The sequence below is a fragment of the Astyanax mexicanus genome, chromosome 9, assembly GCF_023375975.1.
Source record: "Astyanax mexicanus isolate ESR-SI-001 chromosome 9, AstMex3_surface, whole genome shotgun sequence".
Taxonomy (NCBI): Eukaryota; Metazoa; Chordata; class Actinopteri; order Characiformes; family Acestrorhamphidae; genus Astyanax; species Astyanax mexicanus.
This window is the reverse complement of record NC_064416.1, coordinates 19,022,634-19,050,580: the sequence shown is the minus strand read 5'-3', so window position 1 is coordinate 19,050,580 and position 27,947 is coordinate 19,022,634. Positions and strand designations below refer to the sequence as shown.

General features: G+C 39.1%; 1 protein-coding gene across 3 annotated transcripts in view; it reads right to left on the bottom strand.

The window, feature by feature from the left end:
- Positions 1-27,947, bottom strand: part of tspan9a (tetraspanin 9a) — a 320,549-nt gene that overhangs the window by 20,508 nt on the left and 272,094 nt on the right. For all 3 annotated transcript variants that reach the window (XM_022679616.2, XM_022679617.2, XM_007250499.4), the window contains 2 exons: positions 9,646-9,837; positions 4,606-4,680 (listed from right to left, as the gene is read on the bottom strand). In XM_022679616.2, the coding sequence (XP_022535337.1) occupies positions 4,606-4,680; positions 9,646-9,837 (267 nt within the window). The remainder of the gene's footprint in view (positions 1-4,605; positions 4,681-9,645; positions 9,838-27,947) is intronic.

The window sequence follows — 27,947 nt, the reverse complement described above, 5'->3', positions numbered from 1 at the left end:
TTTGATGCCCGGCTGCTGAGAGAACATCACTTAATTCAGTAAGTATAAGAACCGTGTTAAACACACTATACTATAGTGTGTTTAAATCTTTGTAAACACCCCTTCAAATCAATGCACTCAGCTATCTTAAGTTGCACCTATTGCAAACACAGACGTGCAAATGCACGCACACACACACACACACAGCTTGTCTAGTCCATGTATAAAAATACTGCTAATAGAATAGCACTCTCAAGAGCATAAAAACATGAACCTGCTGAATTTAATCAAATCCTCACAGCAATATTTAAATAAATAAAATCTATATAAAAAACACATTTCCAGGACTTTAAAACTCATACTGTATAGTGTAGATCTAACTGGCATTTTATAGTGTCACTTAGTATGCTAATGGAAATATATATATAGAGGATACAGACACACACACACACACACACGCTACTCTCTTGTGTGTCACTAGAAAGTGTGTATAGAGTTATACAGTATTTGACTATCTCTGCTTCATTATCCGATCTCTGATGGGATTTGCACCCTGATCTGTAACAACGCTAGTGTGCAGTGGGACAGACAGTTAGAAGGATATACACATAAAGGCCCAAAGAGAGAAAAGAAATACACACCTGAGACACTGACTTTTATCAGGTGTAAGGAAAGCTCAAGCTTGAAAAACAAGTGTTGTTTGCTGAAACGCAGCCACGCGCAGCCTGGCTGCAGTCTGAAGCCGAGAGTGACTTATAAGCTAAGATAAGGCTGTGGGGCGTACAGTATTTCCCGCTGACAGAGCATGCCTCAGAGACACACAGATCCCCATCTCTAAATGGATTGTGGGTAAGTGAATTACTTTAGCTTTCACAGAGAGAGAGAGTCAGGCAGGAACTGTAGGCAATGATAACCTACCAGTAAGTCTTTAAGAGAGCCTGATCGATTTGAAAATGTTGTTGTCCAAGATGATATTTGGTCGGCAGTTGCTAATATTGCTTAAATTGCTCTTTACTAACTGATCAGGTTGTCAGTTGTCAAGTGTATGTTGTCACTTTTCATCAGCTTAGTATGATCTTTGCCGGAAGTCCAAAATAATTCAAATAATGCAGCATCTTTTTTGCTAGGCTGTTATCAGCCTGGGCAGTATGACTAAAAATATTATATATATATATATATATATATATATATATATATATATATATATATATGATCCAACAGCCAAAGTGGTGAGCCAACAGCCAATGGTAATGCCAGCTACTTGACTTTCTCCTTAATAGATTTTCAACTATGCTATCTACGCTAATGCTAACCAGCTTCTTACTGCAGTTTCAGTACAGTATATCATCTGACAATCAGTGTTACACTGGAGGTCTAAACTTTATTCAGTGGCTAATTTAAAAATGTACAGAATGTTTACTTAGTTGCTGAACCTATAAGAAAAGTGAATTAAATTTCTGATAGTTAAGAACCTAAGAATAGCTATACCCTACCCCTTATTAACAATGTGTGCCATGATCATTTTTGGAGATGGTTTGACACTGAAATAAGTGGATGCTGCCCAGTACCAGTCTTCCCCAGATTCAGCATTTTCCTTGTGTCCTGGAGACTTAATGGAAATTCCAGCTTAAACTTAACGCAGTTCAGCACAGAACATTTAGAGCATCTGCTGAGTGACAATTTTTTACCAGCTTTATCAGAAGAGAGGACAGGGAAGCCACACACCCTCCTGATGGAGAGTAATCTTGGGCAATGTCAAAAGGTCACATACTACAGCCCTGAACATTCCAGCCGCATCAGATTCGAGTGGGAAAGGGCATGGGAAAGACTCGGATGAGACTGGACCAGAAGGACAAAATAGAGATGTGCACTAAGAATAAGCTTAAGTCTAATTACTCAACACCAACTGGCCAAGATCAGGCTCCATTGTGTGGGACGACCCCTGACGTTTCAGACAGACTGAAGGGGCAGCTGGCTTATAGTAAGTCTGCCAGACAACTGGAGCAACAGGCTGACACTGATCTGTCTCAAAAATCTCAGGCAAGACCACGAGCCTGATAGTAGAAGGTTCCATAGAAGAACCACTTTTGGTTTTGTACAGAAACAATATTCACCAAACACCTACTAACGCAGATGTAAAGATTTAATTTACAAGGACAGTTGAGATTCATCACAATTCAAAATGTTTAGCTGCAAACAGTTCTGTGCAACATAAAATCAAGATTCTGGAAGAAAGATGCTGGGAAACGAGGCTCTGTGTTTGTAATAGATTGAGTTCTTTTAGTCTTTATACCATTAGAAGTTCTACATCTACATTACAAGTATGGTTCTCTAAGAACCCAAAATTGTAATCTGTGGTGTGTATGTAGGAATGAAGATGTGTGGCCTATTCATTATTATTTTTGTTAAACAGCAGAAACATGACAATAAAATGTCTCTTATATGTGGAAAGCATGTGTAACTGCTCATTCGGGAATGGAATGCCAACATTATAACCAATTTCTTTGCTGGGTTTCTTTAGAACTATAGCACTGGTTAAAAAAATATATATATATAAAAAATAAGCAATGTTTATTTTTCAGAGGGTAAGTGGAAATAGAAACATGTGGAAATAGAAATGCATTCATGTGGTCTTTCAAAGAGGCTTTGCTTAATACAGTCCAAATTATTTGCTTAAATCTCAGAGAACGTTTATTAAGCCAGGCGGACACTGTGCGATTTTAGCCCGATTTTAAGCCCGATCTGGTCGGATGCGACTGAATTTCATGATCGGGCCGAATTTTAGCTTGATCGTGCGTCGTTTGTCGTGCAGTGTGAGAGGGGAAGCGATGTCCGATTAATTGCCCATACGAGCTGCGAATGGGCAGTCGGACGCGACCAGGGATTTCTGACATGCCAGAAATTTTGGTCGCTTGTCTCACAGTGTGAGCTGTTTTGCGGGCCGATTTCTTAACGTCACGACCTGTTTTCCCAAAAATCTGCACAGTAACTATAAATTATTATTAGTCATATTTATTTCTGTCAGTTATAAGGATTTATATTTATGTTCGGTACACAGACTTATAGCTTAATATAGCAGACACAGGCATTCTGCTGTTTAAGAATTTCAACAGATGCTTATTCTCAGTCAATAGCTGGAGTTTTTGAAAAGAAAAATGTATTTTATTTCACTTTGCTATTATATCTGAAAAATAAAGCACATTGTCAGCCTCTGGTGCTGCCCGTCAATTATATAAAACTTAAAACATGCACAGAAATATAAAGCTATATTTTATAATTCGTTTCTTTTCGCCAGTGCAAATTTATTAAAATTATAAATATATTAATTTATTAATTAAAATCTCGTCCAGTGCTCCAGAATATTAGCCACGCAAAGCCAGCTTAGAGCAGCGCGTGGCATTGCGCGCGGCATTGCGCGCAGAATAACCTCTGTCTTCTAAAATAAACGTTTTAATAAATAAGGTCGGAGAAGTGTAGTAAAATTAATGCTATTAAACTTACTAAAGCTAATAAACGTACTGATAATTAATAAAGATAAATCGGACAAAATGCGCTGCGCCTCTCTCTCGCTCTCTTTTGCAGCGCGGAGCTGAATTCAGCGCGAGGCTACAGATAATATGAAACTCAGTTCAGTTGAATAAAAATAAGTAAGGGCCTGTAAGTACAAGCAAAGGACCTGTAAGTAAATATTGTCAAATATAAAGAATAGTTTGAGGTTTTGGTGAGCTGTTTTCATGATTTGAAACTGAAACTAACTGAAACTTTGAATATTCTGCAGAAAGCCTGGGTTATTTTAAACGAATTTTTAATGAGTTTATATTTTATATTTATTCATTTTATTTTTTTTTCTTCTTTTATTAATCAAATCATTAAATATATATCTTCATAAGATATCCTTTTTTTTACCTTTTATGTCAATTTTTATGATCTTTTTAAAAGGTCCTATTTTTCCTTTTTTACGTATATATTTTATTCGTCTATAATAAATGTCAGTTTTTATTTCAATTTTTTATATATATTTTTAATCCCTTTTAAACTGTTAATGCTCAGCGGCACTGTAAATGAGGGTCCCTATCCAGTGTGAATAACCGATTGCTTGTTTAATATTCAGTGTTGCAAAACCAGTTTTTACATAAACAATAAACAGAATAAAAAATAAAATCATTTTATTTTATTTAAGCTGCTGGTGTTTCTTTCGCAGCCTGACGCGCAGTCATTTTTCTATGCGCTCTCCTTCTGTAAAACGGACCACGTAGAGTCCACGTCGCCTCAGCCACCTGCGAGTCCATGTACGTCTGGACTTTCAGCACACAACAGGGCACAAATAAGCAAAGAAGCGCTTTCTTTTGCAAGGCGACATGTTGTGTTGAAGCGAGAGTTTGTACGCAAAGAAAGCTCCGCCTACGGGCTGCGTTTAGACGTGCAGTGTAAGCTCCCACGTCGCAGCAGGTCAGTCGGACCGTACAGTGTGTGCAGATGAATCGCAGGCGTTGTTCATACACGACAAACGATTCAAACGTGCAGTGTGAGCTCTCCAGAACGCATCCGATTAAAAAAATCGCACAGTGTCCGCCTGGCTTTACTGTTCAAACGCTGGTGGGACGTGAAATCTGTCAAAGTGCTTACCTTATTCGAGTACACGAAGAAGAGGATGAGCAAGATCAGCTCTGCCAGCAAAATAATCAGCAAGACGATGAAGAACTGCAAACAGAAAGAAGAGAGAAGGCCAATGAGTGATTAGAAAAGGAAGAGGATGCACAGTGAACGAGTGAGAGAGGGAGACGAAATGAAGCAAGTGGAGGATATCTGTTCACATGAATCATCTCTCCTTCAAAACACACTCCTTCACTCTTGCGCTCTGTTTCTCTCTTTCTGCTAAATATTTACTCAACCTTCTATAGAGCATGCGCCTGTCAGGCAGTAAACATTAGCACACTGAGGTCCTGATTCGCTTCCCATTCATCATTCTGCTGATCAGGGCTGTCTGGACGGGTAAGAGCTACAGCTTTGGCCCAGCTGAAAGCCCTTAAGATGCTTGTTTATTGAATCCCTTCACTGACAGTTCCAAATGATTAGTTTACTGCACTGTTTCCCCATCATTAGAGGAAAATTGTTACTGTTGCAAGTGTATTTATAAGCTTATGGCCAGAGCCAGCCGTGTACATATGTATGGCAGGCAGTTTTAACCTAAAATTCCACCTGTAAAACTCAATTTTACTAATAAAAACTTTATTCAGGAGTTTCGTAATGCAGTTTCTACTAGTACAAATTTCAGAAGCAGGCTATATTTTCAGATATCTACCATGAAATGTTTACTAGTAATAATATCAGATTGACCGATCTATAAAATCAAATCATATTACCAGAAAGACAGATGCGTAGTTCAACCCTCCATAATCTTTGATTATATTGTTATGAATATAATCGTCAGCTGTTTGACCTTATTCCCTTTATTAAATAGAATGTCTGCTGATTGTATGAATCCATATCTACCAATTTCCTTGCTTTACCAATCGGTATGTGTTTTACCTGCAGACTAGCATATATTTAAAGCCACTCATTGTTTACATGATATTTCTGACACAGCAATCATAGCTGAGCCCCAGCAATGAACACTGTGCATCAAACAGCCACAGCTACAGTAATCATGATGTGTAGATATCTATAAATATTACATTTACATAAAAGTCTGTAATCGAAGAGCTGTGCATATTGTGCATGTATTATTTAGCACAGAAAACGTGTATTATTGATTTTATTTTAGTCCACTGCATTACAGTGACTGTATTACAGTACAATGTGTGTTAGTTATAGCCTAGAAATGAACATCAGCCACCTGGTGGAATTCTATATTTTATATGATTAAAAAAAATAATAAAAATAAAAACATAAAATAAACATCTGAAATGCTGTTAAATGAGAATCTAGGAACACAATATCACCAAGAAATTACTTAAATAGCAAATGCATACCTTAGTTTTACTGTTACAAGATTAAAGAAATTCTATCATTCTGCCAACAAAATATCTCTAGTAAGAATGGCTATACAGATCTGTAGTTGATTATATTTATTATTGCTAGTAAACATGTCATAGTTATAAATGTAATAAATGTAATAAATGTAATAAATAAGATTTTACTAGTACAGTTGAGATATGGCCTGTATTGCTGGAGTTATATTAGGCTAAAATGGGTCAACGTGCACATGTTTGGCTATATTCACAAAGCAGGTAAAATGGCCCAAATCTTTTTTTTTTTTTTTTTTGTCATATGTGAAACAGATGTGCCATCTGTGCGGAAGTGTAAATGATTTCAATTTGAAATGTTTTATTTGGGCCACTTTAATAAATTATACTGGAATCTGATACATATCCGCAATGCAACTTATTCTATGCAAATTTTTAAAGATGTAAATCAAAAAGGGTGTCCATGGTTGAATGCAGTGAGCTTGAATATATATATTTTGGTGATAAGACCAGCTATCAGGCACTGGAATTACCTGATAGTTCTTGTAATTCTAGAGGATAAAAAACAAACTTTTATGTGAAGCAATGCTTGCGTCATTAAAAATATAAATATTGGATTTGGTGAGATAATCATATTTGAGCAATGTTTACCTGCTGTGTGAACATAGCCTTTGTTTTTTCTATTTTTTTTTTACTCCTTTGGTTGCCTTTTCTGCCTCTACTTGTGAAATACATAAATACATAAAGTTGCGGGACTCTCTGAGTGTGTGAGTTTCCTCCACAGAGCTGTGAACACATGAGAAACAACAGGCTGATCTCTCATCTCCAAACCCTGCAGGACACTCCCCCGTTCTAATGTCTCCTCTTACTCTCTCAGAGAGCAGCATATGCTATATATATATATGTACTGCCTGGAGAGCTAAACTACCCAAAAGGTCAGGCAATTCAAATACACACCAGCTCTATCTAATAAGTATTTACAGAGGTTTAAGTGCTGAAAAATGGTATTAAAATATCAGCTCTGCTCTAAATTCTCAACTCCGCTCATGCGATTACAGGTTTTGGTTGCATGAAGATGCTGAATCATTCATAAACAAAACTCTTGCTCCCCCGGCATGTCTCTTGTTCTCTTTCGCTGTGTCTTTCCCTGAGAGCTTCTATTTCAACGTTTCTTCAGTGTATGAATACTTTATAAAATGCATGTCTCCCAGTGTTTATTCAAAATCAGGTGCGAGGTCATCAGAGAAGTCTAGTGGGGATAAATAAAGTTAGATGCAGAACAATATCCCTTTTTCCTGCCTGATATCAATATCGATTTTGCAACCTGAAGTGTTTGCCAATACTGAAACCAATCTGACACCAATGTCAATTTTCCCCTCACTTTCAACCCTTAGGCTAGCTTTGCATGAATTTTAATGCATTTTTGAGGACAGTCAAACATGTCAAATGTTATTTTCAGAATATCATAGTTTAATCAAATACGTTTTAATTCAAATAATTAATGTAGATGCAAATATTTATAGACTTTATATATTTGTAAGAATATGACCTGGTTCTGACATTTGTATATATACAGCTCTGGGAAAAAATAAAGAGACCAGTTTCTCTATTTTTTAGTAAAATAAACGTTGTTTTATTCTATAAACTACGGACAACATTTCTTCCAAATTCTAAATAAAGTTCATATTTATAAAGTTTTAAAAGATCAGAAATTAATATTTGGTGTATCAGTTTTCATGCATCTTGGCATGTTCTCCTCCACCAGTCCTACACACTGCTTTTGGAGAACCTTATGCCACTCCTGGTGCAAAAAAAAATAAATAATAATAATTCAAGCAGTTTAGCTTGGTTTGAGGGCTTGTGATTTCATCTTCCTCTTGATTATATTCCAGAGGTTTTTAATTTGGAAAAATCTAAGAAACTTATCATGGACCTGCATTTACCACATTTTAAAGATAAACATTAAAATGGTTTAATAGATCAGATTGGATTATATACTTTTTATATCTGATACAGTTATTCTAAGAGCCTGACTTATATTAGACTGATAGCAATACTGTACATTGGATCAGCGCACCGCTAAATATGGAGATGGAGTCATTACTAGTGCATGAAATACAAAGTCATCTTGACCGATGTATAATTCAGGCTTATAAGTGACACAAAAGCCCTGAATGTCACAAGCTCTCTCAATTAGTCTATGACCGGCTCTATTAAAAAGAGATGATGGCTTTGTACTTGATACTTAATAGAATGTGAACAAGGGCGTGAGAGAACGAGCAATGAGCAAGGAAGAGAGAAAGAGAGAGAGACTCCATGTGTGAGGGAGCTCCCGCTTTAAAGCCCTGCTATTAAAGAGGTGCAGCGAGTGAAGTGAGGGAAGCCCCCGGCTCCAGCTCTGATCCCAACCTCATCAGCCTGGAGAGTTATGGACGGCTCCATTAGCTCCATTAAGCTCATTAGCGAGAGCAGCTCAGTTGGGGACTTCAGAAGACAAACAATGGTTCATATCACACCTGGAGCTAAAACTCTTCTGAAGCCCTTGATGTTCTGGATAAAGACTTTTTAAAACATTTAACAAGTCGAAACTGGGGTGCACAGCAATTTAAGCCAAAATGAATGTAGCTGAAAATGCACTGAGGCGACGAGCGTTTATTTATTCATATTAATTTATTAATTTAACAGCCGAGGGAGAGCAGAGATAACACATTAGAAAGTAGCCACGGGTCTGTTTACTGGGCTGGTGCATTTCAGGATAGCTTCGTTTAATTCTGTGTGTATACGTGTGTGTGTGTGTGTGTGGTAGAGGCAGATATTTACATTTACATTTACATTTATGGTATTTAGCAGACGCCCTTATCCAGAGCGACTTACAACAGTGCTTCAAAGTTACTTAAGATATCCAAAGCTAGTTTGTAGACTAGGATCAAGAGATACATAGAGCTTAATCATGTTAAGAACCCTAGGAACCTTTTTTTTTATTATTATTTTTTTTTATTATTAGTTTAGGAACTCTTTGAAAAGATGTGTCTTCAGTCGACGTTTGAAGACCGTGAGTGACTCTGCTGTTCTGACATCCAGTGGAAGTTCATTCCACCACCTTGGTGCCAGCACAGAGAAGAGTCTGGATGTCTGTTTTCTGTGTGTTTTGAGTGATGGAGGTTCGAGCCGAGCCGTACTGGAAGCTCTAAGAGCTCTTGGTGCAGATCTGGCTTTGACCATCGCCATCAGGTATGAAGGTGCAGGTCCGTTTTTTGCCTTGTAGGCCAGCTATGGAATATGGCCCTAAAATAATATTACAATATTTTCTGCTATTTTGCGATGAGTGCGAATGATTTTTTTTTTTTAATATACTACTGCAACACAATAAATGTTAGTTTAATTTAGTCTAATTTTAACATTTTAAAACAATCAGCAGAAACATATTCGTAAACTATTGTCTATTTTGCAGTCTATGTACCAAGACTAATTTTGTATAAAATAACAATTAGGAAAATGTAGCCAAAAAAACCTACCAAAATACTAAAGAGCACATCACTAATATCACAATATAGATGATTTAATCCCACTATATATACTTGTCAAGATATACTGTGTATGATACCATATGGCGCACCCCTAGCGTGCGTGGGTTTATGTACTGTATATGTGTGTTTGTAGCTTGTTTGTATTTGTATTTGTAACAATACTCTATACTCACGCTCAGAAGTAGGCACTTATTTTCCTTGATGGCACCCAAGCAACCAAGGAAACCGGTCACCATTACGATGGCACCAATGGCGATGACCAGGTTGGCAGCGGAGAGGGACGGGAAGGAGGGTGAGAAGGTGGCGAAGCTGCCCTGAGACACAGCCAGCCAAATCCCTACTCCCAGCAACCCACAGCCACATAACTGCAAAGAGAGAGATAGAGAGAGAGGGGGCACTGATTAACAAACAATTCACTTTCTCATTTAAAGTACAGCATGAATACGGTGACTCAGCAACAGTGATACACTCAACCAAAATTCTTCTTCCACACGTCCATTTCAAATATACATGCCCTTCTAGATACATTCCAATGCCCTCCATCACACCGACAGTACAAAACACACTCACAGGCGGACGAGGAAAGCGATTTCACTTTAGTCAAATCCATACTGAAATGGAGATATAATGCACACTGTGTGTTCAAGGCTCAGGAGCTTGTCAGAATCTGCCGGTGGACATGCTTTTTTCCAGCAGACACTGTAATATGAACTCTTAGTGTGTGTTAATGGATTCCACTGGGGGCAGAAAACTCACTGCCATCGCTGTCTATCTGAAAGGTCAACACCAGCATATAAAAGACATACAGAAATGAAACCGCACTTCCGTGTTACTTCTGCATTATTATGCTGTAGGTGTTAAACTACATCTGAAGGGGGCAATGAATTGCAGAGATTATTAAAATGTCACAATCATCCATCCATCCATCCATCCATCCAACCAACGAACCAACCAACCATTCATTCATTCATGCATGCATTCATCCTCCTAGGCAAGATCGTAACAGGTCTACAGCCTACATGGAATCATTACTTAGGAGCTTCTTAACATAGCCAATAGAGTGAGAATCCACTAATTAAAGCTGTCAAACTGTAAAAGAGTGACAGTGATATCAAAAGAATATGGTGTTTATACTGGAGAGCAGATCTTTTCCTCTTTCCAGAGTAGTAATGGGAATTCTTGTTAAGGTTGCTACTGGCACAAGGCCTCATATTTGTTTGAGTGTTTTTGTTACAGTGTTAAAGTATGCAGGTCCTGCGGGCCAAAAACAGCAGAGCTTATCTTTATTTCTTTTTTAACAAGCCTTCTCAAACATAATGGTAAGTCAACATAACGGTGCCAAAAACACTTTTCAAATGACACCTTGGTTCTTAACCCCTAACCAAATTTACAGAAGCTGTTTTTACAATTTAAAAATGTCTGGAGAATCAGTTCTGTCCATTTTTCAGAGTTACACAAAAAATACTCTGCGAAATTAGCATAGGACCTTGAATTGTTGTCAGACTGAGAATAAGAAATGCCAACATACTCATTTTGAATGCTCTAAAAAAGTGACCTGCTCGATTTATACATTGGCTTATACATGGGGCATTGCTTGGACTTACACTAGTCCAGGCAAAGTCCGGTACAACTGACCTGGATATTTGTGTTCACATATACAGCTCTACTGTGTAATGCCTTGAAAATTTAAGGGGTCCTGCACATGTGTGAATGAATTCATTTTTTAAGCCAACTATGGACCTCCAAATAAAGAGTGGGCAGCAGGGGACAGAGTACAGAACAGTTGGACAGAATATTGCTGATTTTCCTTTTCTAAAAGACCAGCTAAACCTTGCAATTTACAGGTAAGTTGGATTAGATGTTCCCGAGCAGGAACACTAAATTGAGTAAGACCAAAATTACCTACTCTTGCTTCAGACAGACCCAGACATGTACTCCAGTACACTGGGATGGAGCAAAGACTTATCTGTCAAAACTGAATTTATTTGATGTGAGGTCATATAATCACTCCCTTAAGTGTGTAGTTGAGCGTGTATCAGTGGATAAAAGAAACACGTGTGTTGTGTATCTGTGCTGTCGTGTGATTAAGTGTGTGTTTCTGTTTACAAGTGCGTCTGATTGGCAGGGCTCAGTTCAGTCTGGAGTTGTTCTTTCCATCCATCAGTCGTAAGAGAGACAAGCGGAGGGAGGGGACGGAGTCAGACACACAGCAGCTACGGGACGGGAGGAGACGGCTGACATTTCGCTCCTCACTAATGGAATGAAATATCCAGCACAATCTCCTCCTGAATAAGAAATCCAGCACAGCGGTGATATACGGCCCGGCAGCACACAGTAAATCACAGCGCCGCCACGCCTGTCTCAGCCAGCGCCGCTGCTGAAGAGAGCATTACAGCACATTACCATTAAACACTAACAGACCTACAGCACAGCCAGCCTAATAGGGAAGCCTTTGAGCTGATTTCCAACACTTTCAGACAGAATGAATAATTAATGGCGCTCACATATATACGCTAAATTAGCAGTCTAATTGAACAGGCAGGTAATGCTCTCCATAACAGTGACCGGTGCACTTAAGCGTAAACGCAGCGCTTGGTCTGAGGTATGTGCACACAGAGCAGACACCTTTAGTCACCCTCGATTAGGTCATCCTCACCCCTTCTGCCCAGATTCCCACAGCAGGAGAGATGAAGGCCACACCGAGAGACAGGGAAGCTTTGTTTATTTCACATTTGGCAGTTTGAGAGTAGGTGTTGATGCCGTGTTTGGTGGAAAAGCACTTTAGCAGGTTAGCTTGCGGGGGTTAGGCCTATATGTGCAATGGCCAGAGTGGTGAGAGACGACTGGGGCTTTAATGAAGCAGATTCAGAGTGTAGTAACAATTACACACGACCCCTCAGGTTTACACTTCTCACGTTCGCTAATCGGTGGCTTCCACATTGTTTGACAGTGCCAGCAAACACGCATACACATTCATGCACTACATTTCTCCCAGTGGCACACGCACCGCATCACTGAATAATTAAACTCAGGAACGAATCCATAATTTATTTAACGAAGAACTTGTAGAAGATTTGCTTTTCCTCCAAGTCTTCCAAAAACACCCAGACACTTTTAGGTTAGCATTCATATAAGATTTATATGCGTAGCACTGATTGACTGAAGGGGCAACGAAATCAGACCTGGTTTCTGCATTCAGAGCACATCCAGCAACATCGACCCCTCGCTCACTACCTCCCTACATCCCAACTCTGCTTCAGTGCAATTTTTCCTCATTTGACTCCCAAAGCCTCACCTATGATTGAAAACTAATCCCACACCATTAAAACCCCTGGAGGAGTGTTCTGCCTACAGAGAGAGAGAAAGAGAAAGAGAAGATGGAAAGGGAGAGGGAGGGGAGAGAGAGATAGATAGAGAAAGATGGAGAGAGAGAGAGAGAGTGAGAGAGAAGAAATAGCATAAAGAGCACATTAGCAAGTGAAGGGAAGAGGTGTGAGATAGAGAATGTGCAGAAAGATGAGCCTGAGGACGAGTAATTAAGCAGGGGTAGGGAGGAGACGAGAAGCAGGGAGGGCACGGATGTGAGTGTGAGACAGAGAGACCCAGAAAGCGATTGGAAGAATTAGGGAGATTAAGATGAAGAAATGACAAGATAGAAAGCTAGATAAAGAGAGAGAGGGAGCAAGCGAGATTTAGAGAGCTCGAGAGAGAACAGGAGGAGAGCAATGAAAATCAAGTGAGAGAAATTGAGGTAGATAGACATGCACACAGACAGATAAAGCAAAGGAGAGTGATAAAGATTGAGAGACAAGGATGATCAAAGGAGTAATAGAGAGATATAGAGCTCAAGAGAGAGACAGTCAGAGAGAGAAAAAGACAGCAAGATAACTCGAGTTAGAGACAGACAGGGAGATTCAGAGAGAAAAATCAAGAGAAACAAACAATATAGAAAAAGACAAAAAGGGAAATCAGGAGAGTGAGATAGATAGAGACAGAGATAGAAAGAGGGAATGGAAAAGCGAAAGAGAGGCAGTGAGATTGAAAGAGAGAAAGAGGGAATGAGCATGAAAAAATCGAGACAAAGTGAGAAACAAAGAGACAACAGAATATACTGAGAGAGTAAGCAAGGAATATCAAAAAAGATAGAGATATGAGGAAAGAGCATGAGGATGAGCAAGGATGGTAGAGAAAGAGTGAGAGGGAGTGTGGATGAAAAGGGATTGAGATTCAGGTAAGAGAAAAAAAAACATGAGAAATGATGATGCAGAGAATTAGGGAAACAAACAGGAGAAGCAGAGAGAGAAAAAGGATACAAAGTGCAGGAGGAGAAGAATAGGAGGTGAAGAGAGAAAAAGAGGGATGTGAAGAAAAAAATAAATAGATGTACTGTATTTTGAGAAGAAGGAATATGTGATTAAGAGATACAGACAGAGAGCAGGAGGAAGAGAGGTAGATGTAAAAAGCAGGTAAAAACTGATGCACTGTATCTTGATGGAAAGGCATTTATGAGCCAGATATATAGATAGAGAGTAAAAGGAAGAGAAAAAGAGACTGCAAGAGAGAAAGAGCGAGAGAGGGATGTATAGAGTAAATAAAGAGATGTACTATATCTTGAAAGAAAGGAATTTGTAAACAAGAGATAAAGAATGTAGAAATAATTGAAAAAGAGATAAAAGAAAATAGAGAGAGAGAGAGAGGATGTGCAGAAAATAATGGATGTGAGGATACGATGTATCTGGAGAGAAAGAAGGATGCCATTCATCATAGACGAGTGCATAAGTGCAGTTTTCTGCATGAAGGTAAACTCAGCATGAAGGTAAGCTGCTGAAGGCCCAGTGAAGGGCACTTGTGAGGGAGGAGGAAAGGCCTATAATGGTGCATTAGCAGCCTGCTGTGATGGAGGACTTTAACAGAGGCTTTGTTCTTCCATGATGAGTCTCTGTGGTGGGCGACCAAAACAGCAGAGAGAGGGAGAGAGAGAGAGAGAGAGAGAGAGAGAGAGAGAGAGAGAGCAAACTCTGGGAGTCACAAGATCTCAGCATCACACAGAGGAGCATCACTCGGCTCTCTCTGGACTGGTTTAATAATTCAACACCCAGTCACACTGCCCACTCTCTGCAAACCACATTCTCTCTTTTCTGTTCTTTTTTTTTCTTTATTCTTCTTTCTGTGTCTAATCTCTTCTTGCCTTCAGTTCTTTCATTAATAAAGCTCTTGTTAAAATAACACAAGAAAATCAATCAGAAACGCATTTCACACTCTAGTCTTTAAAAGGATTTGGTGCAATCTTGGGAATTTAATTAAGAGCTTTATGCACACAGTGAGTGGTGAGTAGTGAGTACTGGGTGGACGATTTAGGGCACTGGGAGGTTACTGGACCAAATGCATGAAACAAATAAAATTGGTTGTAATGAATAAACTGCACTAATTTCCATTTAAGTTGTTAACACATGCCTTAACTTGGAGATCGATTACATAACATGCTAACAGTGGTTAGCAGCTAAAGGAGCACAAGTCAAAATTAATGAAGTAAACCTCCAATGGTGGAGTAGGAGAACGTGTTTTAAGATGAACTGATTGACTTTTTATTGCTGGTCACAAACAGAGAGCACACATCTAAAATCTTCTAGTCAGAGAACCATAATACTCTACACATTCCTCTTGATATAGTGGGGGAATTTGGACAGAGCTGTCATCAAACTCTCAAGTCTAAGGGGGTCTTATTTAGGAGCCTGATAATGAAACACAAGCTAGAAGAAAACATATTTACTGTCCAACTTTCTTTATAATCAGCTTTCATTAGTATATCAGTCACTATCTGTGTTAGATAGCAGTTAGGAGCAATTACGAGAAATGGAGGTGGAGTACTGGGGCATTAAAGATATAAAGATGGAATAATGGGGCATTAAGAAGATGGGGTGGAATAATGTGGTGTTAAGAGTATCGAGGTGGAGTAATGGAGTCTTGAGGAGATAAGGTGGAGTACTGGGTTATTGGACATATCAAGTTAAAGTAATGGGGCATCAAGGAGATTGAGGTAGAATTATGAGATTCTGTGAGGATGGGGTTGAGTTATACAGCATTAAAACATGGGTGTAAAATAACCAGGTGTTGCGCAGATCGAGGTAAAGTTGTGGGGCATTATGGAGATGGTGTGGACCAATGGGGAGTTGGGGAGATCGAGATGGAGAAGCAGGGCCTTAAGGAGACAAAGTGGAGTAGTGATGTGTTGAGAAGTCAGCAACAAATGGTCCTTTAATATGTGAGATTTTCTCAACACCTGCCTTCATTCAGAGATCACGCAACTCAACTAGCCACCATGCTGTAAACTGTAAATAGCATTTAGTCTTATACTGCCTGATCCTTTTGTACACACACACTTTTTCAATCACTGTGTTAGAGACAGTAGGCCAGTTGGCATGGATGGAGCCTGTGAGAACTAAGGCAATAAAGGGGTTAGCCACTGGTCATTTGACCTAGGATCAAGGTTGATCCTTTGCTAACCTCTTGATCCGTTTATGTCACCCCCAATCACAGATGCAACACACACATGCATGGGCGCGCACGCACACAGACACACACAGACTGCATTAATGGTCAACTTTCCATCATCTGGGGTTACAATACCCAGCTGTTGCCTCGGTCAGGTTGAAATATGGCCTTTACCAGAAAACCTCATTTGCGTACCTGGCCAATCGCTGAAGCAGCAAGCTTTAGATACCCTGCTGTGGCTTTCACTGAAGCAATCACTCTTTCCAGTAGCCTCTTGTGTGCTTTCTTAGAGTATATATTCAAAGGCATAATCGCAATTTGCATGAAAATTTAGCACTTCAGCATGTGAAGATGTCCTTCATGATGGAGCTTCAGAATCACTGAGGAGCTAAGGAGCTGTGGAGGTTTAAGCTTCAAAAAATCTTCTGCTCTCAGGGTGTGTGTGTATGTGTGTGTGTGTGTGTGTGTGTGTGTGTGTATTAGTGTGTGAGGATGTGTCTCCACCCCAGCACTGTCACGGTACCTCTCATTACAGCATGTAGAGCAAATGTGTGTGTGTGGGAGATGGCTCAGCTCGCTCTCACTCTGTAGGAGACGTGTTGTACCGGATTAGAGGTACATGAAGAATGTGCACAGACATTAACCTAAGTTTCTGCCAGGTTGTGTGAGCCTCTATTCTTTTTGCACTACCTTTATGGTTGTCATTCGTCTACATATAGAATGGAATAACAAAGAAGGAATGCCTCTGACAAGGTCAAGGTAGCTGGAGAGGTTCCATGAAGATGGAAAGCTTTGTTTACTTGAAAATCTTCAGGAAAATGAAGATGCATTCCTCATTTATAAGAGTTTCTACACTGAATAGGCCACAAAGCAGCATGACACAGACTCTGACAAAACACGTCCACAAATGTCTACAGTGAAGAGAAGACTGCTTTTCCGCTCCTTGGGTGTGTAGGTTGCTAAAAAGGAAAAATGGATTCACAACAACAAAGTCAAAAACAAACATGAGGCAGCAAGGGACTCCTCCATTTGTTCTTGCAACAAGGACACGCAGTGTCACTGATATAAAGCACTCCTGAATTCCTGAGTGGGACCCATGGTGCTTTTGTGTTTGTCAGTGGTCATCTCCACAACCCAACTAAAATATTGTCCCTGATCGTTGGAAGGTTTTGCATGGCAGGTAAGAATTTCTGTCATACTAAATAGGTATTAGCATTGCATGGATACTTGCCATTCTTTTATATGCAACTTGCGATTGATCATACATGCACTCATTACGATTATAAATTGCTGTGGATTACTACAAGTTTCCTCCCTTCTAAGCTTCATCCATGGCAGCCTTGTGACTGGACAGCTGCTTGGGTAAAGCCTCTAAACTTACAGGTTGAAACAGAAGTTTCCTTCAAACCCAATAATCTCTGCTTTATTTGCCTAGCAAGCTGAATAGATTGATTGTAGTCAGGTTAGCTTCTAGTCTTGCCTTGTCTGAGCTCCCTTTCTGCAAACACTGGCAATGTGACAAGCCACAGTCATTAGGTAACAACTGGAGGTGTCTGGAGAGTCTGGAGGTGATGAACTGCTCTCCAGTATCAACAACTGCTGAAGCCACTGTTGCATTTTATATACCTTCAGTCTTGTTAAGGTATTTCCTACTTCCTTAGTTCCTTAGTGTAGGGGCATAAATGTAAGGAGTCAAAGCTTTTAAGAGTTTTGTTGTTTAAAAGTGGAACAACAGTTTTTAAGGACAGATGCAAGCAAGTGATTGCTGAGAATCCAGTAGGTAAATGAGTGTGAGCATTACAAGCCACGTCCATGAAGTTGTTCGAATCGAGAATGTCTTTCGAGACCCCAGCAGGAGAGCGGAAAGATGTGGGTGTATAGGAGGTGCAGCACTGCCTGTGAGAGATGGCTCAATTTGACTTGAATAAATTGGGTCTTGCTCAGAGACCTGCGTGCTCCACTCAAGGTCAGTTTAATTGAAACAGAAAAACAGGTACTTTAGGAAAGCTAAAGTACTAAAGAGAATGAAAGATGAAGGAAAGGCTGCTGCTACAGTAACCTGCACTGTGACAATGCAACCTGCTGAGCAGAGACACCATTTCAACCCTGCTGTGAGTGTAGAGATGGACGAGACTCCTGCTGCCACTGCTGGAAAGTAAAGGTGTATTTGTGTGTGTGTGTTTGAGCAGGAGAGAGTCAGAAGGAAGAGAAGAGGAATTAACCTTTTCACTCTCTGGCTTGGGGAGAGGTCACAGTGAGTGTGTTCGACAAAGCAGGTGTAATAAGCAGTTTTGTCAGCTTGACCCTCTGGTCTTTGCTTTTATATTATTCTACAGGAGCTGCTCCGTTCCTCCTGGTGTTTGGCCAGAAAAACACAGCGTGTCTCGAGTGAAGGAAAAATAAAGATTCAGCTGACCCCAAAGGCATAAAGAAACAAGGCCAGACACTGAATGTAAAGGTCAGTGTAAATAAAAGGTATAAAAGAAAAAAAAAATCTGTCCTGGTCAAAACTAGTAGTTAGTGTAAGTTAATTTTATTTAATCTTTATGTATTCATAAGTATAAAAAGATTTTTTGATGATTAAAATGATGGCAGAAATATTAGTAAGATCTTCGTATTTGCCGTAATATTCAGGGTAGAACTGAAACTCGGAAGGCGGTCCTACGGCAATTTTGCTTCTAAAATCCTTGGGAATTAAACCCTGTGGTCTAGTTCTTGTTTTAAATGTCCTGCCTTGATTGAGTTGCTCTCCTTGGGAGGAGAATGAGAGCACAGTCTATGGTACTGAAGGGTCAGGCCTATTTTAGGAGGGCAGTTAGACATCATTGATTTTACACTGAAATAAAAGAGGCAATTGAAATATAGTCTTAAAGGTTACTGCTCCAGTGAAGAGGGAAATGGCATTAAATTATTGAACAAAATTCCTGCTCAAATTCCCTCTAATCCAGTTACATCTGTTATTGAGTTTGGGTTTATTTTAATATCGAACAAACAAATGACAAACAAAAAATAACAATTTATCACATTTATCATGATGTGGCTATAATCACTTATGCTGCATTCTATTTCCACTGGGAATGATGACACAAGCCAAAATATACCAAACCAGTAGATAGCAAGACCTTATACTGTACTCTTCACATCCAAACACCACAGAAGCAGGTATATAGAAAAAAGTTGCACCGTACTGTTTGTGCAATTGATTAAACGATGCACAAATTGACAAAATTGCTAATAAACTGTACAATACTGCTACATTTACAGCTGTTAATTTTGAGGCAGCCATCCTTGATTCTAAAGTCAGGACGGCAAGGTTTTCCCAATGTGCAGAGTTGAAAATATGACTTCTTTTAGAGGTGTTCCATTTAAAATTTCCTGCTAAGATCTTACAACATCTGAGGTCAAATGAAACGCAGTATCAGCTCCACAACTACAATAGCCAGCCAGCACGAGCCCTTCAAACCAACTAGTCTGTTTGGCAGCCCAGTATGGTAATTGCGAGTGCTTATCTTGCTGGTGCCCTTGGTTCATCACTACTGAAGGTACTATTGACTTGGCACTATTGACTTGACTCCTAGTAGTGGCTCTAAGTGGAGGATCAGTGCCCTTTTCTGTGTGGTTAAGAGCTGTGTGAACCATCGCTGGCATGCTTCTCTGTTGCTGTTTGCGTTTCTCACGATGATGCCTGGGCTGGTTTGTGATTTTGGCCCAGTTTAGTTGGCAGGTTTCTCACTTTTCTTTTGGCTCTGGTTGTACCGAATTCCTCTCATTCTATATTTACTGTGCTTCAGATTTCTAAGCTTTTCTAGATCTGTAAAGCTTACTTTTGCCATGTTTTCTCTCCTGCCAAAATAAAATGTTTTTGTGTCAACAGAAAATAATTATGATTAATCACACCACATTGTTCAATTAATTGATTGGTTAATTTTTATATTGATTGGCAGCCCTACTCTATATATCTATATATCTATACATTGTACCACTTGCCCAGTAGCAGAGAAAGATATGTGCTCTATTCAGTGTTTTTTTTTTCTTGTTAAACTACTGTTTTAATGATCAACTTTAAAGCATTTCCATAAGCCTAGCATCAATCCTGTTTCAGACACTTGGGACTGTGGAACTGCTTGGAGGTAGAAACTGTGGAGCTCCAAATTGAGACCAGTTTGTGATGAAATTGGATTGCAGCCTCAGGTTCTCGTGAGAAGACTACCTTTTTACAGTTCTATTTTTAAAATGGGGTCTGCTGCAGGGGACAAATGTTGAGATTGTGGATACCAACGTAGGCTTAGTCATAGATGGATTACTGTGACCCATCTTCCAGTGCCAGCCGGGGAAACTATAGATGCCTCTGTGGCAGAAAGTGCAGGTTGGAAGAGAGCCAGAAAAAACAAGGAGTAAACACTTTCAAAGCTTCTCTACAAATACCTCAAGAGAGCCTGACTGAGCCTAAGGGCGTTTTCACACCTAAAATCTGGAACAAAGGCCAAAGCGAGGTTCGTGTTTTTGTTACAGTGTACACATTTGGTCTATTTAGTTACATTTGGTTAGTTTTGGTTTCACATTGCAGTTTAGCAGGTTGGCTAAAAGAGATTTGCAATTTCCTGTTGTTATAGCATCATCTTATACTTGACGTTTATCAGACGTTACTTTGCTGTGATTTTGGAAGCTGCCTTTCCAGGTGTTCAATTCCTTTCAGTGCATGCATGTCATGCAGATGAATTAGAGTAACAGGTTACTATTGGATTCCTTTTCATTTCTGTTTAAAAATAAAGGGTATTCTACAGTTACTGTAGATTCAGGAATTGGCATTGTTGCATCCATACTGTTGTGTAATGCACATGTACAAGAAGAGAAGTCAGATATCAGCACAAAACTGTGTCTTTTTTCTTCTTCTACTGTTTAACAGATAACAATAGACTGCCTTAATGTTCTGTAATTAAACTGAAAGTATGAACCACCCAAAAAAAGTGTTGTAAAGTGGCAAACAAACCAGACCATGCTTTAGTTTGACCAATACCACCACTTTTGGAAGGTCCACATAACATTTTAGTTCTTGTTCCCAACCAGGGTTTGTGGAAAATTTTACTGCTGCTGATTTGTTCCGGACCAAACAAGGTAGGTGTGAATGTCATCTGGATCAAGAACATCATGAGGTTGCTCGTTTAAAGTTGTAATCCACAGGCTCTGTTTGATTACTAGAGACTATTCTATTCTTACTTTTATCAAGAATAGAAAAGTGGAAGAGAAACAATTGCCTCAAAAATTCAAATTAAAGCTGATAGAAGTTGAACTGTAAGTAAAACTGTTGAACTACTGTGGCAAAACACTACGAAAGCACATGTTTTAGTCTCTTAGTCTTTAAATGACTAAAACACTGGTGCTGTTCTAAAAGAATCAGCTTAATGGACAGTTCTGACATGTTTTGGCAGAGACAGTTTATAAGAGAGATGGGGTCTATCTTAATTTAGAGGCTCAGTGGTGCTGTCGGGTCTTATAAAAACTGTTTTTTTTTATGACTGACAGTTCTGGTCAGCAGGGAACGCCTTTGTAATTTATCACATGAATGCAACTGTGCTCTCAGCTACATTTGGTTAAAGTGTGAGCTTGTCAATATACTGTATATACTGATAGACTCACTGCCCTTTCCTATTGTACTGACAGTATCCCTGGGGTGAACAGGTGCTGCAGTATAAATCTTGTTACTGTTATTGTGATATATCCTCTTATCATAGTATATTCATTCTAGCCTCTTGGTATGAATCTAAAAGAAATCTACTATCTATTAAGAACCAAGCTGACTAAAAAGCACCAAACTGAACTGCTAGAAAACCCTGGGGACTTTAATGATTGATATAGCCCTGGCTTTCCTCGTATTAATGAGTTGAGTCTGCTTTAAAATGAACTTTGTCAGGTTGTGCTTTCTCTGGAAGACCATGCCTTTTCAGTCTGACAAAGCCATGGCTAAAAAGTAGTCCTAGATACTGAAGCATCCTAAATGGCTTCAGTATTTAATTCTTTTTTCCTTCTTTTTCCCAAATTTGCAAAGGTGTAATATTACATAGTTTCAGTTCCAAGGCTTCTGTTTCAATGTCTGTTAAGATATATGTTGGGTTACAATTAAGCAATATTGTGCAGGACATCCTTTGTCCGCATGTGTTGCCTTTCATAGAGGGACTTACAAATGGGATTGTTCAGCAAGATAATGCTCACCCACACACAAATTCCCTGAAATGTCTCCACTAGATTGCAACAATTCCTTGGCCTGCCTGGACACATGATTTTTCGCTTACTGAGCATTTATGGCACCAGCTGGGATGCCAGTTCAGAGAACCATACACGTGTGCAGAATCTACAGGAGGCCCAGCTGCAACATATGTGGGCAAATGTGTTGCAGGATGCTATACAGAACCTGTAAAAACCTTTTTTTTTTTTAGTTTATTTAAAAAATATGAGCTAGATATGTAGTGAATTTAGTAATCATTTAGTTTCAGCTTCAATTCTAGCTACATTTCAGAACACTCTTAATGAAATAAATTATAGCTCCCATCGTTCTGCCAATGTTATTACAGCTACCTTTTTTTTTTTGCTCTTAAGCCATTTTGAGAACCTTTGATTAGGAATAATAATCTCCTCCAAAACATTTAACACTCTGCAAAGATAAAAAAAAGAAAGGAAAACCTGACAATTAAACCAAGGTCTCTTTCTAAGCACAGGTCTTGTGACAGTGCTAATTAAACAGAGCTGAGAAAAAAAAACAGTTCAAGCTGTTCTTATTTATATTGGACTAGAAATGATCATTTACTTGAAAGCACTGCTCTATAAAAAGCTGTTTACAACAGTGCCATTTGGATTTTACAGACGATAGATCCCGCACCCATTGCTGTGAACTTCACAGTATGTGCTAAGAAGCAGAATTATTGAAGAGTTAGCATATTAAATCATTTCTAATAAGTTAGGCAGCACATATGGCTGACGATCACAGTCGCAGCTCTCTTTAGGGATCCCTATGGTGAGTACAGAAGTGAGAAATCACTTTTAATTACCTTTATATGCTACTTTAAACCTTACATTTCATTCCTCTTTTGGTGATGTAAAAAGAAAAACTTACAGAAATATGTTTGAAGAAGAGCTAGGCTGTGGATGTGAAGAACCTTTTTTAAATATTTTAACCACCTTCAGTTTAACACACTATGGTTCTCCAGTACTGCCTGAACATAAAGAAGCTTTTGGACCATCCTTCTTTTGGCTCAAAAAAATTGGCAAACCATATTTTAGCCAAAATCTTTCTTACACACTTTATTAGCAAAATACACTTGTGTTATACTCATTATACTCCCATTTACAGAGATATGAAAAAGTTTGTGCACTCATGATAATTTTCATGATTCTCCTTTATAAAATGACCCTAAACCCTGCTTAAATCTACTAAATCTGTGGTGTGACTTACAGCGGGCTGTGCATGAACTGGAGATGTTTTGTCCAAAATACCTTTTAACCAGATGCCAGACTCTCATTAGAAGCTATAAAAAGCATTTAGAGGCTGTTATTTCTACTAAATAGTGATGTAATTTTTCTGTTGGTGTGCCCAAATTTATGTAGTTCTCACATATCACTGTGTTCATCTGCTATATGATATATTTAACTGAAATTGCTGGTCTGAACAACCAATGATTTCTAAAAGAAAATGATGAGAATTATCAGGGGTGCCCAGACTTTTTCAAACCACTATCTAATGTTTGGACTCTCACATTTAGACAGACATATCAGCACAAAGCATAGCAACTTAGCATCTTAACTACCTATCAATACCATAGCAACCACCTGGGATACAATAGCAAACTTTTAGCAACACCATTGTAGCCCACTTGGATATTGTGGCAAACAGTTAAAAAACGTATAACAACTGAAAGCCACTTAATAGAAAAAAGCAACTACTTAAAGCAGCAGCCTAAGATAACACAGCAACCACCTACCAAAACAAAAACAGTCACCTAAGATATTCACTGACTAATCATCACTTAAAAAACACATTCAACCCCTCACGTTTTTTTGGTTTTGTACTCGCCTTGACAGTGAAAGAAATAGATTAAAATAACATTTCAGGCAGTTAGAGACACCAAGAAGCTGTGGAAGGATTAAAATGCTACTTTCAATTAGCTTGCAGATTCCAAAGTAACATTAGGGAGATGAGGGCTGTTCATGTAATAAGCAAAATCATTCAGTTTCTCTAGAGTTCTAGCCTACAGTAGATGGTGCAGATGAATTAAGTTAGTAGGAAATAAATGCAGAGATTTAGAAGATTAAAATGGCAGAAACAGAAGGATTAAGTTGAATGGATGAAACCTTCCCTTTAGCTCCCTGTCAAACTCATCTAACAGCGAGGAATCTCCGCCTGCCTCATCCACCACGTCACGGGCAGATACCTCAGGAAACAATTCAGCAGGCATGGGGAGAAAGCCAAATCAGCTCCAAATGATGAATCTATTCACCTGAACAAAACTGAACAAAACACATTTGTTACCTTGACAGGAGCCAGACAAATGTAGAAATCCTGTATTAAATTATGCTTTGCCTCCAAAATATGAATGCATTCCAGACAGCTGCAAGTAGAAGGTCATCATAGAATAATTCTCTGTCATTTAGGAGGACCATTAGGAAACATCTGAACTTAAACACCAGGCAAACAGTAAACTAAGGGCCTGTTTATACCTGGCATTTACATGCAGTTTGCATCTGGATAGTTTCTAAATATACTTTGACTGGATTCTGTTTGCACTGTTTGGCATTAAAATGCATCCCCAGTGTGACCAGACCCGGCTCACTTACACCTGGCATTAACATGTGTTTTGTATATGGATCATATCTGAATAGACAAGAGAAGTCCATTGTAAACATAGATTTAAAATGCATTTTGTTTCCAGAAAATATAAGAATAGACCAGATTATGTTCATTTAAATGCTTCCCCATCATGAAGAGATGAAATCAATAAGATTTTACTTTCCTGTGTAAAAAGCACAGGAAAGTTTTATTTCCTGTAAACAATAATTTCCCATCAAAAAGAGATAGATGAAGACTCTCTTTGGTCTTTGTTTTTTGACAGAATGCAATTAAAGGAAACACACTCTGTTTACACTTGTATTAAATGCGTATGAGATCTGTTTTTGGTCACCTCCAAATGGGGTTTGACTGATCCGATCATAATCAAATCACAATGTGTTTTGGATTTGCTATGTGACATCAAAACATAATTTGGATAAAATGGCATGTTAACGCCAGGTGTAAGCAGAACCTACAACTAAATTAAACACTACAATGATAAAAATAAAAAATAAAATAATTACAGGTTCGTGTCCTTAGCAAAGGCCCATTAAGATGTGAACAACCCATAACCACAATACTGAACTTCTAACGTATGACTGGGAATGACTGTCTTTCTTTCTGCTGAAAGCAAAACCACCCTCCTGTCTGGGTGTGAGATTGACAGTGACTGGTCGATGTTCCTGCTGTCTCCTCTCAACACCAAATCTATCATCATGGAACCACCCACTAGTACCTATTTCCATCCAGCCGAGCCATAAAAAAAAACACAAAAAGTCACTCAGTACCTCTATAGACTGTACCTAAAATCAATATAAATAACATACACTATATTGAATATTCAAATATTTGTGGACAGCATTTTTTTAGTTCTTAAAAGCTGTGTCAGTTATCTGATTACTTTTGGTCACTGGACTTTACATAATTTAAGGTCTTTCACTATACTTGCACTTTATTAATGAAATGTCTAAAACTTTTGACCAGATTTTGAAGATCATAAGCCATCAAACCAAGCAGAACTGCTTGAATTTTTGCACCAGAAGTGGCATAAATGTATCCAAAAGCAGTGTGCAAGACTGTTGGAGGAGAACATGCCAAGATACATGGAAATTGTGATTAACAACTAAGGTTATTCCATCAAATATTGATTTCTAAACTAAAATTTATGAACATGATCTTGTTTACTTTGCATTATTTGAGGTCTGAAAGCTCTGCATCTTTTTTGTTATTTCAGACATTATTCATTTTCTGCAAATACATGCTATAAATGACAATTGATTGTTCATTTTGTCTGTAGTTTATACAATAAAACAACAATGTTAATTTGACTCAAACATATACCTATAAATATCAAAATCGGAGAAACAATTTTAGAAACTGAGGTGGACTCTTATTTTTTTCCAGAGTTATATATCAACACAAGCACCTTGTTCCACTGGAGGTCCCTGGATGTAATATACATTAAAAAACAGACACGTTATAATAAACATCATGACACATTTATTGCACTTTTACTTCTGAGTGAAGCCATTAACACTGTGTGTGTGTGTGTGTAGTTGTGTAGTTGTGTGCATGTGTGAAGTTTGGTTTGTGTGTGTGTGTGTGTGTGTCTGTGAGTGTGTCCCAAACCAGCCCCTGTGGCGCAATGTTACAAGCCCGGCACTGCACTGCCTCCGAATGGAATCTGCCTGTGAATTATTCAGCACTTCTATGGGAACTGAGAGCAGCATGGTTCTAGAGTTCTATAGAGAATCAACACTGAAATCCTGAAAAGTCCGACAGATGTGCAGAGGGAGATTAAAAAGCAATAGCGCCTGTTTAAACTTTGATACGGAACAGCTGATCCCTGGGGTAGCGGCGAATTGAGTAAGATTACATTCCGAATCATTCCGCCGAGCAAAAAGGCTTCTGGCAGCAGCGTTCATGGAGCTCTGGTGTACATGAGATCCCTACAAAAGCCTGTGCTACAGTGGCACTCATCAAATCCACACACAAACATGCAGTTAGCCGGAGGACTGAGAGACTCAGACTGGTGTAAGTAGAATAGTTGGGCAGTCATGGTAATGAGATCAGAGCTGAGCAGGGCTGAGTCTGTTAATGCAGTGTGCTGTATACTGAGGGACTGTGTGGGGGCCAGCGATGCACAGGCCCCTCACACAGTGGCCACTTCTCACACAGTGGTCAGTCTCTGAGAAAAGCCTGCATTGAGGAAGTTCCAACTCCTCCGCTTAGGATCACACCCCCCCCCCGTTCAGCTCATGAAGGAACTGTTCAGTGATTGAAAACCAGTCTGAAAAGACAGCAGCCGTCCCAGCTGTCACCTGCCTCTTCCCAGCAGATAGAGAGAAGGAGGGAGGGAGAGATAGAAAAAGAGACAAGAGAGAGGGAAGCTAGAGAGAGGGAAGCAAAAAAAGAAAAAAAAAAAGCAAGAAAAGCTTAAGGGGAATGAAAAATGGGGAAAAAAACGTGGATGAGATTGTGGATGAACGAGTTAAAGAGGTAAAGAAGGAAGGGATGGGGATGGCATGCGAGAGTGATGATGAGAGAGAAAGGAGGAGGGAGGTGAATAGTGGGAGAAATAAGAGATAAGAAGAGCACAGGAAAGAGAGAGAGAAAGAAAGAGGGAGAGGGAGAAAACCAGATAGAAGGACAGGTAGAACAAGATAGAAAGAGAGATAGACAGGGAGAGAGAAGAGTAATGATGAGAAACCAAAGAAACAAGAAAATATGGGTAGAGAAAGAAGAGCAGAGAAAGAGAGAAGGAAGTTACAGGGAGAGCAAGGTAGAAAGAGAGAGAGGGTGTGGGCGTGAGAAAAAGAAGAGAACAGACAAAGAAAAGCGTTCAATAGGGAGAGAGAGGAAAGAGAGATAGCAAGGAAAAATGTGAGGAAGAGAGAGAGAGAAAGGGAAGAGAGAGCAGTGTAGAAATAAATAAAGAAAAAGTGAGGGAGAGAGAAGAAAAAGATTAAGAAAAATAGAGAAAGAAAAAGATAGAGTATGGGCATGGAAAAGAGATAAAAAGAGACAGAGAAAGAGAGAGAAAGAGAGAGCAGTGAGTAAGAAGCAATCAAGCATTAGGGACAGAGAGAGAGAGAAATGGAAGAACAAGAAAAAGTGTTTCTTTCTTTGGCAATAATTCTTAATTACAATTCATGCTAATGGAGT